Source organism: Ovis aries, chromosome 1 (assembly GCF_016772045.2).
Source record: "Ovis aries strain OAR_USU_Benz2616 breed Rambouillet chromosome 1, ARS-UI_Ramb_v3.0, whole genome shotgun sequence".
In the NCBI taxonomy this organism is placed as follows: domain Eukaryota; kingdom Metazoa; phylum Chordata; class Mammalia; order Artiodactyla; family Bovidae; genus Ovis; species Ovis aries.
In genome coordinates, this window is record NC_056054.1 from 203983834 (window position 1) to 203996793 (window position 12960).

Here is a 12960-nt window from a genome sequence, read left to right on the forward strand (position 1 = left end):
AAAGCCAAAATCAGTCCATATTTCTGAATGACTATTTTGAGCTTTCCTTTAGCTTCCTGTCAGAAGATCTGAGGGTCCCGTAGTCTCCTACCCTGAAATCCCAAGGCTGCAGGGAGGTGCCCACATGGTCAGAGGACAGTGTGGTTCAGCATGGAGTCTTCTGTGTACCTGGAAGGGATTGCTGTATCTTCATTCCCCTCAGGAGATACTCTTGACCTTATTCGGTAGTTGTCAAATAGGTGAGCTTAGAATATTGCTAAAAATAAAATATAAAAAACCAAAGATGAAAATACACTTTGGGCAACATAGGACTCCAGGACTTCTGACTGTTAAAAATAACCTTCATTCTCAGATTTTCTTTCTGTCCATCCACCCAGCTGAGTACTTGATGCAGTGGATACGTAACTTTGCTTGCTTTCATTTTTGTGGGTCAGACCAGGACCATCTGGCCACTGTAATGAGGATGTGATTTTTTTTTTACCATTCTTGATTGAGTTCCCTGTTGAGATCAGTCTGGTCTGCCTTAATGTGTAGGTATACCACCTGCTGGGGTTTCCCTAATGGCTCAAGCAGGAAAGAATCCGCCTGCAATGCAGGAGACAAAGGTTCAATCCCTGGATAGGAAAGATCCCCTGGAGAAGGAAATGGCAACCCGTTCCAGTGTTCTTACCTGGAGAATGCCATGGACAGAGGAGCCTGGAGGGCCACAGTCCATGGGGTGGCAAAGAGTCAGACATGACTGAGAGACTAAACAGCAACACCTGCTGGTGTACATAAATATTCCCTATATATCTGGAACCCATGGCTTAGTCTTGGGGGCTCCTTCAGCTGGCATGATGGGCCTGGGCGAGGTTGAAGGTCAAGCCCATCCACATGTCTGCCAAGTCTGATGGGGCAGCTGCTCAGTGAGCAGGGTCTGCACTCTGGTGTGCTTCCTGCTTGTCTAATAGACGTATCTGATGGTTTTACTGGATGTGTTTGTGTGCTAGGGATGCTGCAACAGTGTACCACAGACTGGGTAGTTTAAAACCACAGAACTTGACTCTCTCACAGTTCCTGGAGGCTAGAAGGATGACATCAAGTGTCAGCAGGGCTGTATTCTGAAGCCGGTAGGGTCCTTCCTTGCCTCCACTACGTGTTAGTGGTTTGCCAGCAGTCTCTGGTGTGCTGAGCTTGTAGAGTCATCATTCCAGTCTCTGCCTCCATTGTCACATGGGTTCCCTCCCTGTCTGTCTCTATGTGGCCCTCTCTCTAGGACTGGTGTCCTAGATTGAGAGTCTACCCTACTTTACCACTCCAGGCTAACCTCTTCTCACCTAATACTATCTACACTGATTTATTTCCAGATAAAGTCACATTCTTAGGTACTGAGGATTAAATTTCAGCATATCTTTTGGAGGGATACTCTTCAACCCATGATGCTAGGCATCAGTGTACAGTATTAACATTTCCTTGGGACTTCCCTGGCAGTCCTGGGGTTAGGGCTCCTCACTCTCATTGCTGAGGGCCCCAGTTCGATCCCTGGTTGGGAAACTAAAATCCCACAAGTCTCACAGCCAAAAGAGAGAGAGAATACTTCCTAGACTAACTCTAGAGAAATTATCTGCACATTCCTTTCCTGAAAACCAGTATTATGGACCGACCCTTCAGTCTTTAACATATATTTATTGAGGTCTTAACTCTGTGGAAAGGACTCGACTCCGCAGAATTGGGAAGAATCTGAACAAGTGATAAAATCTAAATCCTAAAATTATACGGTCCTTCCAGGAAGACATAGAGAAAGGGAAGATTTGAGCAGTAGGTGACGGGCTAAGCCAGAAATCCAAAAAGTGAGGTATCAAACCATATGTAGCAGTTTATCAAGTTACTGGTGCTGGGAATTCCAGCCTTAGGTAAATACAAATTTTCTACAGGCAGACAAATCACAGTAGTAGAAACTGGGCAGTGTTCCAGGGAGCCTGGAGCTTGGAGATAGAACCAGAGTAAGGTGGGGCCTCAAACCTTAGGAGCCTGAGCAGGCTGTCAGGCTAGACCTGGATACATGGAGACAGAATAGGAATTGACCTAGCAGAGCTGGCCAACAGGTAGATTCTAACTCAAGAAGAGGTTTTGCTGGCTCTAAATGGGAACTACAGTCAGAGCAGGAGCCAGATCAGAGCAGCCGGGTGCTAAACCACAGATCCTATTGCCTGAGGAAGAGTTGACTCTCTATAATGGGCAGAGGCCACTCTTCAGCATGCAGTCCTGTGGGGTGGCTGTATAGAGAACGCAGTGCAGGGTGAGGCCAGGCAAAGCACGGTCTTTGCTCAGGTGCTTTAAACATAACCCCTGTTTAAAGCCAGTCATGATTTCCCACGAGAGTAGGTACCCCTTCTAGGATGATGAGGAATTCTGGACCACCACAAAAGTCCTGGAACTTAAGTCTTTATTGAATTTGTTACCATATGGCTTCTGTTTTATGTTTTGTTTTTGACTGTGAGGCATGCGGGATCTATGCACCCTGCATTAGAAGGGGAAATCTTAACCACTGGACCACCAGGGAAGTCTCTTGTTTTAAAAAAGAGCTCTGAGCATTTTGTTTCAAGACTAAGAACCCTATTATGACCCCCAAGGTCAAGAATTCTGCTATAAAAGTATGAGGAAGTCCATATTAGATCACACAAATAGGAGAGAGAATATTTTATTATGAAAACTTGCCTTGCTTTCTGGATAAATGTCTCTCAGAGGATTGTCTTGCTAATCTTGCTCCATGGAATTCCCACCAGTCTGTTTTGAATCAGGGGAAAATGATTAACCTTTTATTCCCCCAGACTTGGGATGGAGAACATGTGTTTGAGTCTGTCCCTGATCTGTGGTATAATAAAGTTCCCCTAAAAAGGTGGCTGGAGAGGAGAGCCATAGACACAGATTTCATCAACCCTGATGCATGTGCAGACAGACTCCAGAGTGTTAGAGGGACAAGGATGATCAGGTGCTTTCAGCGTCTTTCAGTTTTGTCTTTTTGATTAGAAACGGGTGAGATTCTCCTTTGACTTAGCCTGTGGTCTGCCATTTCAGTTTTAGGTTATCAACAAATCAAACTGCCTTCTTTAACTGAGAGGGCTCTTCCTGGATGACATCCCTGCAGAGGTCAGCCTTTCCCATCTAGACTTTCCATAGGAAGGATCCTGGTGTTCAGGATCATGGGATTATTGTGTCCACTTGGAAAATGTGCTGAGTATAAGAGTCAAAGCCACCAAACAGTGTAACCAGGCATTTAAGGTGACCACGTCCCCAGTCAGTTTAACAGCCACCAGCTGTCACATGTCTACCATGTTCCAGGCGCTGTATCTACACATCTCTAATGTTCACAGCAACCTACCAGGGTGTGTCATGTCACTGTCTCCCCATTTTATAGGTGAGGAGACCGAGGAGTGACTTGTCCAAGCTCATGCAGATGGTAAGAGGCAGAGTAGGGATCTGGCCCAGTTGGCTCTTAACTCTTGCAAAACATATTAGACAGTATACCCAGGCTACAACAGTGAATAAGATCCAGAGAGGGATTCTAATCCAATGGAGGAGAGAGACAAATGAAACAGTGACGAGTACCATCATAAGGGTGAGCAGGGGGAACCCCCAGTCCAGGCCTGAAGGGCCAGAAGACAGTTCCTGAAGACACCAGCTAAGTTGAGAGCTGAAGGATGGGAAGGAGGCATAACCAAGGAGCAGGAACAGTGTAATAATGGTGCAGTAATAGTAGCTCTCACACACACTGCCAAGCCTGCAGCAGGCGCTCCTGCAAGCGCTTTACATGCGTGAATTGTAGTGCCCACAGCTGCCTTTTGAGGAGGTGCTCTTTTATTTTTTTGGTTGCACTAGGGCTTCGTTGCTACACAGGGGCTTCCTCTAGTTGCAGGGAGTGGGGGCTGGTCTTGGTTTCGGTGTGCAGGCTTCTCATTGTGGCGGCTTCTCTTGCAGAGCACAGGCTGTCGGTGCTCAGGTTACGGTAGTTGCAGCACTTGGACTTGGTGACTGTGGCGTATAGGCTTAGTTGCTCTGAGGCATGTGGAATCTTCCCAGACCAGGGATCGAGCCCATGTCCCTTGTATTGGCAGACAGATTCGTATCCACTACACCACCAGGGAAGTCCAAAGAGCTGCTTTTTTATCCCTTACACTTAAGGGAACTGAGTGTAGAGAAGTTAGGCTAACTTGGCCAGGGTCACACAGTTGTCGTTGATAGAAGCTGTGAAGGAATCAAGCAGTCTGGCTCCAGAGCCCTTGCTTTTTACCAGTGCCTCTCACGTCAAAAGGTGGGGAGTGATCTCATGTTCTAAGTGGTGGGAAGCACATGTGTGAAGGGACACGAGAAAGTGGGACTGTTTAGTGAGTCTCGCAGGAGTCCAGAGATGGCATGTACCAGCCTGCACTCTCCTCTAAAGAATTCTTTGGTAATGACCTGCTTGTGTTTGCATACCCGAGATTAGTCACCCCAGACATGGAGACGAGTGTGGATCAGAGCTAGAGTTCTCCCAAAGGTTTTTCTATTTCCCACACCTCAAGTGTAATTTATGAGCAAAGCAAATTATATTTAATATCTTTAAGATTACTAGACCCACAAATGTGATGTTTAGATCGAGACAAGACACCCAAAATTAATTCTACAGCCCACCTTCCACCCAGTATCTGTTTCATCACCATCTGTTCACCTCATCCTCCACGACAAAGAGCTTCCTCTCCTGTCTTTAACACTTTAAGAGCTATCTAGTCCTGTTGTTTTGGTGTCAATCTTAATGTCCTTGAGGTGCATACTTTTGGTATAGTAAGCAAGAACAGTTCCCAAACTGATTTTTGGTGCCAGTTAAATCCTTCCTCTTGAGCCCCTTTCTGCTTAGCTTTGTCCCTCCCCCTCCTGCAGGATCGGCTCCTTTCCTGGTCAGCTAGCTGTTGAGACCCCTGCCCAGTGACAGGGCTCTCACCCTGGTGCAGCAAGAGAGAGGGAGTTTCTCCTAGTTTATACATATAAGAGATGTATTTTAGTATGCATATGTGTAGGAAGAAATCTAGAAAGATATATGCCAAAATGCTAACAGTGTTTGTTTCAAAGGATCTGATAAGTGATTAAATATATATTGGTTTTAGGGAATTCTCTGGTGGTCCAGTGGTTAATACTCTGGACTTTCAGTGCAGAGGACATGGGTTTGATCCCTGACTGGGGGACTAAGATCCCACATGCTAAGATCATATATATATATATATATATATATATATATATATGAGTTTATATATCTTATGTATATATATATGGGTTTATATATCTTATATATATATATATAAGATCATATATATATATGGGTTTTTTTTTACTTTTTATGTCTATATTTCCTAATTTTTCTATAACTAACTTATATCATTTACATAATAAAAATAATACAGTTTTGTAAAGAAGAAAGGGAGGCTCATTCCTGTGACGGCCAGGGTGCAGCACGCCCGTCTCGGCTTCCACCTGTGGCCTGAGGGGTCTGAGCCCACTGTTTAAACCTTTACCACAGTCAGCCTGTGCAGGGTGGTTGCTTAAGTGTTGGATCCCTGAGAAGTTCCTATTATGTTTCTCATTAGATCAAATTTGGATCCCTTCAACCAGTACACGGAAGACCAGATCTGGGATGCCCTAGAAAGGACACACATGAAAGAATGTGTAAGTAAAGAACTGAGGGAGAACTTTGCTAGAATTTCAAGGATGGAAACTCAGTGATGCCATGGTCATCCCCCAGCCACCTCTGGCTGCCTCTGTCCAGCCCGGCCTTTCCCGCCACCTCTTGGATGTCTGTGGAGGAGCGCTTCAGAGCAAGGCTTCCCAGGCATTTCACAATGGGTATAAAAGTCGGTATTTCCCTGTCCTCACCTCCCCTCTCTTATTCCCTCCCATGGTCATATTTCCCTTTTTATTGTACCATCCATTGATTGAGAAGATATTAATGACAACCACTCAGAGTTCAGTAATGCTTTTAAATCAAGTTCTATTTTATTAATCATAACAGTACAACATCCTTTTGAAGCATGTATATATGTGCAAAACATTTATCACTTCTTGAGTCCGCAGAAAGCATGCAATGTGCATATGAACCTCTCAGAGTAACTTACCAGGCACCCTTCAAGGGCCACGAACTAAGATTACCCCTGGCCTGGAGTGGGGTCTCTTGTGCTCCTGCACACTAGCCCAGGATCTCCTGCCCAGATTCAACTAGAGCAGCTCTGCCTTCATGACCTTTCTATTGGGCTTCTTCAAGCAATTTCATTTGAAGAACAGGTTCTATAGTTTATAGGAAGAAAAGTTTGACAGCCATGGGTCTACAGCTTTGGCCTTCAGAAAGAGAGTAGTTTTGTTTACCCCATCTCTCATTGCATGACCATATTTTCAGGACCAAAAATGACAGGATTTCAGGACATAAAAAATATTGGAATTTCTGGGACATTTTGATGACATGAGACTAATAGATAGTTTAGTTGAAGTATGGAATGACCTAGAAAATGTGGTCCTGCTACATGATCATCACACCTGTATGTTCTTTCTAAGTGAGCCAGATTCTTGGCTAATAATTCTTTCATCTGTTTAAGAATAATTTTGTCACTGGGTTTTTTACAAAATTTAGCTTTGTTTTCTTTCTTTCAAAATTTAGGTTTGGTTTTTTTTTCTTTAACCCTTCTAATCCCTATTTCCTTTCTCCCTAGATTGCTCAGCTACCTCTGAAACTTGAATCTGAAGTGATGGAGAATGGGGATAACTTCTCAGTGGGGGAACGGCAGCTCTTGTGCATAGCTAGAGCCTTACTCCGTCACTGTAAGGTAAGGCAGTCTGGTGGGTGGCAGAGGAGGGAGTCAGCAGAAGCATAGGAAGATGGAAGAATAGCCATTGCCTGTGGCATGAGGTCCAAAGGCATTCTTGGCTCCGAGCCCAGTGGCACTTTTTTTTTTGGTTGCACTGAATCTTTGTTGCTAGGCTTGGGTGTGGGCTTCTCATTGCATGGCTTAAAGCTCAACATTCAAAGAACTAAGATCATGGCATCCGGTCCCATCACTTCATGGGAAATAGATGGGGAAACAATGGAAACAGTGACAGACTTTATTTTCTTGGGCTCCAAAATCGCTGCAGATGGTGACTGCAGCCATGAAATTAAAAGACACTTGCTCCTTGGAAGAAAAGCTATGACCAACCTAGACAGCATATTAAAAAGCAGAGACATTACTTTGCCAACAAAGGTCTGTCTAGTCAAAGCCATAGTTTTTCCAGTGGTCATGTATGGGTGTGACAGTTGGACCATAAAGAAGGCTGAGTGCCGAAGAATTGATGCTTTTGAACTGTGGTGTTGAAGAAGACTCTTGAGAGTCCCTTGGACTGCAAGGAGATCCAACCAGTCCATCCTAAAGGAGACCAGTCCTGAATATTCATTGGAAGGACTGATGCTGAAGCTGAAGCTCCAATACTTTGACCACCTAATGGGAAGAATTGACTCATTGAAAAAGACCCTGATGCTGGGAAAGATTGAAGGCAGGAGGAGAAGGGGACAACAGAGGATGAGATGGTTGGATGGCATCACCAACTCAATGGACATGAGTTTGAGCAAGCTGCAGGAGATGGTGAAGGACAGGGAAGCCTGGCGTGCTATAGTCCATGGAGTTGTAGAGAGAAGGACACGACTGAGTGACTGAACAACAACCACCCTGTTGAGCGTGGACTCCAGGGCTCACAGGCTTCAGTAGTTGCAGCTCCTGGGTGCTAGAGCACAGGCTCAGTAGTTGTGGCACTTGAGCTTAGTTGCTGTGTGGCATCTTCCTGGACCAGGGCTTGAACCCATGTCTCCTGTGTTGGCAGGTGGATTCTTCACAACTGAGCCACCAGGGACGTCACTCAGTGGCTTTTTTTTAAGAGAATACCCTGAGATGTTTAACCTCGACACAATTTGGGTATATGGATATTTTGTTTGCTTTTTTGTTTTTATTTTTGATGGCCTCGAGCCTTCAGTTTCCAAGGGCAACTTGTTTCTGTCCTGTGAGTAGTTGTAGTATTGGAAGCCATAGACTTAAAAGATTTTAAAACTGTAAGACATGTCCAGACCGTCAAATATAGTCCCCTCATGTTAAAACTGGAAAAGGGAAGTCCAGAAAAGTCACCCTTCAGAGTCACAGAGCAAGTGAGGTGAATAGTTTGTTAGATCAGTATTTTACATATTTGTGGAAATCAAGGCAAACATATGAATTTGAAGTTATATCAATTCTAAACAAAATAGTATTTTTACATTTGTGTGTACTTATTTAGAAAAAAACAATATATGATATAAAATTCAAAGCCTAAAACACATTTTGGTGAAACCTAGATTAACTAGAATGCTTAAGGAATTGGTTGGATCCCTCTTTCTCCTCTCTTCCCCGACAGATTCTGATTCTAGATGAAGCCACAGCTGCCATGGACACCGAGACAGACTTACTGATCCAAGAGACCATCCGAGAAGCATTCGCTGACTGCACCATGCTGACGATTGCCCATCGCCTACACACAGTCCTAGGCTCTGATAGGATTATGGTGCTGGCCCAGGGGCAGGTACTGAGCCCCCAAGGGACCTTGGTTTGGCACGTGGCCTTGTCTGGGAGGAGAATTGGCCCCTGGCAGGATTGGGCTGATGGCCCTCGTAGCATTCAGATAAGCAGCCACAGTGACTCCAACCTGGTTCCTTTTGCATGGGATGCAGCCCTCGCAGTCAAGAGATTGAGTCTGGAGCATGCCTGTTGGGTTCTCATTATGCTTTCCTACCTGCTCTTTTGTTGCTTGTGAACAGTAACACTTTGACTTAGGTCAGAGAGCATGTGTACTTTGTAGTTCACTCACAGGCCTTTTCCAAAGCTGTTGAGACCAGCCACCACACGTCTGCTTTTCACAGTCATGTAGTGGTGCCAGACTTCTTGCTGTTCCCAGCTTTCCCACAAACTGGGCCCCAGGCTTTTTCATTTCCTCCTATTTCCTTTCAGTGCTGTTGGCTATAAACCATCTTGGGTCCCCTAAGCATTTCCACCTCTGTTTACTCATACAGTTCCATCTACCTAAAATGCCCTTTCCTGTGCTCGCTCTCCCGTGTGGACCTGCCTATACCCTGCCTGTCCCATAAGAGAGCCAGTGTCTGCCTCCCCCTTACTGTACAGGGTGTCTGCTCTGGCACCCAACCTCATACCTTCACATGGCCAGCCCCAGGAAGACACTTTGTCCTTATGCCTGTCTCTGTTGGACAGGATAGCCTTTCCTAAGAGCATCCCAGGAGATGTCCTGTTCTCTCTCCTTGGCCAGAGTCGTGTCACACACCTTTGCCCTGCAGCAAGGGAGGCTAGGGGAGTGAGTATGTGGCCTCTGTCTGGAGGCAGGTTCTGCCAGCACACTGTTCCGTTTTCTACTGCAGTGTGATTTCCGGTGACTGCCTAGCAGTCTATCATGGGAATGGATAATTGACTGAGTTGAACCCTTATACTCACTTCCCTTTTGTTTTTCTGCCAACTAGGACTCTTTTCCATCCATAGGTTTGGATCAGCTTGCATAGCAAGATGCCATTTACTTGGTATGCCTTTGACTTGAGCTGCAGTTTCTTCCCTCTGCAGCATATAGGACCTTTTGATTGATTCCTTCTTACAGAAGGCTGGAAGAATGGAGACTTAATGTGAAGGCACTCTGGAGGTGTCTCTAAATTTTCTCTTCACTAAACTCTGGTTAGTTTTTAAAAAAGAGAGAGAACCCAGGTGGGCATGGCAGAGCTAGCTGAACTGCCACGTTGATTCCATCCTCCAGGGTTTGGGGCTTTGCCCCTCTTCCTGAGCTGTGGATCCTCTAGGACACCCCGAGTGTCCCCAAGTCACCTTCCGTTGCTCTCTCCTTCCTCTACAGGTGGTGGAGTTCGACACCCCATCCGTCCTTCTTTCCAATGACAGCTCCCGGTTCTATGCCATGTTTGCTGCTGCAGAGAACAAGATTGCCGTCAAGGGCTAACCCCCCCAGCGCCGCCCACATCTCATTTTTTTGGAGCATTGCCATTCCCTGCCTGGGGCGGGCCCCTCACCGTGTCCTCCTGCCGAAACCTTGCCTTTCCCGATTTTATCTATCGCACAGCAGTTCAGGATTGGCTTGTGTGTTTCACTTTTAGGGAGAGTCCTATTTTGATTATTGTATTTATTCCATATTCATGTAAACAAAATTTAGTTTTTGTTCTTAATTGCACTCTAAAAGGTTCAGGGAACCGTTATTATATATGTATCAGAGGCCTATAATGAAGCTTTATACGTGTAGCTATATCTATATATAATTCTGTACATAGCCTATATTTCCAGTGAAAATGTAAGCTGTTTATTTTATATTAAAATAAGCACTGTGCTAAGAACAGTGCAGATTCCTTTCTATCATTTTTGTACAGTCTGCTGCACTAGAGGTCTGGTTTTGCTATTAGACTATAGGAAGGGTAGCGTGCGTTCTTCCCCAGCTGGCTGTTTCACGGTGCCGGGATTTCTGGGTGTCTGAAGGAAGGAGTGTAGCAGTAGCCGGCCCTCCAGTGGCCCCCCTGCTGCCTTCCCAGCAGCCATGCCGGGGTGGGGCAGAGCGGGGGCCACGGAGGCTGCGCAGAGCACCGTGAATTCTCAGGGCTCCTGCTTTCTGTCCTCTTGTCACCTCACCGCTTCTGTCGGGAGAGCAGTGGGTCAGAGTCCCAGACCCCTCTCCTCCCCCTCCACCGGGACCGAGAATCACAGACCCTTCCTCTGCCAAGGGGGAGCATCCTCCTGCCGTCCTCTTTTCTGCTGTTGCTTCTCAGCAAGCATTGAGTCTGCCCCGAGTGTCCCACTGCCTCAGGTTCCCAATGCTGGCCGGCACACGGAGCTCTGGCGCCTTGAAACCGTTGGTTCCGAGCCCTGGAGCCCACTGCTGCTTGGCCCAATGGTCCTTCTTCATTTGCCTGGCCTCACACCCCCACAGTTGAGTGACAGGGTTCAGGATTTCGTGGGTCTGTTTTCCTTTCTCCCTGCGGTTGCCACAGTCTCTTCCTCTCTCCAAAGTCCGCGACTTTAAGCAGCTCTTGCTAATCAGTGTCTCACACTGGTGCAGAAGTTTTTGTACTGTAAAGAGACCTACCTCAGGTTGCTGATTGCCGTGGGGCTTGGTGTGTTCCCACCAACCCCGGTTGTGCCGTGGGGCCAGTAGCTCAGGTGGGCGTGCTCACTGCTGTCATCCGTTGAATGGTCAGCATTGCATGTCGTGACCAACTAGACATTCTGTCGCCTTAGCATGTTTGCTGAACACCTTGTGGAAGCAAAAATCTGAAAAAGTGAATAAAATTATTTTGGATTTTCTAAAACTCTTGGTGTGGAAAATAATTCTCTGGGAGGGGAATAAGCTGTCTTTGAGTGGCTTTGGAGTCCCAGAACCTTGGATCTGAATATCCAGCAGTGAAGTGACAGACGGGAGGGGCCAGTAGTGGAGCTGACTGGTTGCAGCGGACGTGGAGTACACCTTGCCTTGAATCACTGCAGTGGGCCGAAGTCCCTGCAGCCTGTGTCCTGGGCGTGGACACCAAATCAAGTTCCTGTGCTGCTGATAAGAGTCAGAAGTGGAAAGGGTTGTAGTGAGATCGGTGGCTGTGGAGAAATATGTTTTAAATGAACAGTTTGTTGAGGGTTCTCAGCAATCCAAACAATGTAATTGCTCTTTCAGCCAATTCATTCAGATTAATTTATTGAGAATTAAGTGCCCATTCAAAAGGGTACTCATTCTAACATTTCTCAATATGTCATATTGTATGCAGAAAGCTTTTAAACTATTTGGTATCAGTTCTGCTGAGTCATCAATAACCTCAGATATGCAGATAAAACCACCTTTTATGGCAAAAAGCAGAGAGGAATTAAAGAGCCTCTTGAAAGAGGAGAGTGAAAAAGCTGGCTTAAAACTCAACATTAAAAAAATGAAGATCACTGCATCCGGTCCCATCACTTCATGGCAAATAGATGGGGAAACAATGACAGACTTTATTTTCTTGGGCTCCAAAATCACTGCAGATGGTGTTTGCAGCCATGAAATTAAAAGATGCTTGCTCCTTAGAAGAAAATCTATAACAAACCTAGACAGCATATTAAAAAGCAGAGACATTACTTTGCCAACAAAGGTCCATCTTATCAAAGCTATGGTTTTTCCAGTGGTCATGTGTGGATGTAAGAGACTACAAGAAAGCTGAGCACTGAAGAATTGAGGCTTTTGCACTGTGGTGTTGGAGAAGACTCTTGAGAGAGTCCTTTGGACTGCAAAGAGATCAAACCAGTCAGTCCTAAAGGAAATCAGTCCTGAATATTCATTGGAAGGACTGATGTTGAAGCTGAAGCTCCAATACTTTGGCTACCTGATGCAAAAAACTGACTCATTGGAAAAGACCCTGATGCTGGGAAAGATTAAAGGCAGGAGGAGAAGGGGAAGACAGAGGATGAGATGTTTGGATGGCATCACTGACTTGATGGACATGAGTTTGAGCAAGCTCTGGGAGTTGGTGATGGACAGGGAAGCCTGGTGTGCTGCAATCCATGGGGCCACAAAGAGTCAAACATGATTGAGCAACTGAACTGAACTGAACAGCCCCTAACCCAGGTCCTCAGCTCCTCAAGCTGGGATTACATTGGAAGAACCTCCCAAATATCTAACTACCTGCAGGATTTTCGTGATCCATTCTGACTTGTACTCTGACTCAATCTGTCATTGATGTTAATCACACACTCAGGTTTTCAGTCTAATTTCACACAGCTCCCCTGTTTCAAACAGATGAATTCCTTCATCTGTGTTCAATTTGGACCTTTCAGGCTCTTTACAGCCATTCTGTGGGCATTATTGGGGTCTCCATCCGTCCAACTGGCTCCATCTAAGTCACCTCTTGCATGTCCTTTTCCCATCACTCTTGTCTGCTGACTTCCCCTC

General features: G+C 45.8%; 1 protein-coding gene across 7 annotated transcripts in view; it reads left to right on the forward strand.

Annotated features, from left to right (window-relative positions):
- The window catches only part of ABCC5 (ATP binding cassette subfamily C member 5), an 81329-nt gene extending 69970 nt beyond the window's left edge, over nucleotides 1–11359 (forward strand). For 4 of the 7 annotated variants that reach the window (XM_012098084.5, XM_060419856.1, XM_004003102.4 and 1 more), the window contains 4 exons: nucleotides 5598–5676; nucleotides 6711–6824; nucleotides 8413–8577; nucleotides 9904–11359. In XM_012098084.5, the coding sequence (XP_011953474.1) occupies nucleotides 5598–5676; nucleotides 6711–6824; nucleotides 8413–8577; nucleotides 9904–10005 (460 nt within the window). In that variant the 3' untranslated portion in view covers nucleotides 10006–11359. Of the gene's footprint in view, nucleotides 1–5597; nucleotides 5677–6710; nucleotides 6825–8412 lie in introns of all 7 variants that reach the window. The other 3 variants (XM_060419847.1, XM_060419840.1, XM_060419861.1) reach the window with 1 other exon arrangement.
- Nucleotides 11360–12960: the final 1601 nt, after the last annotated feature.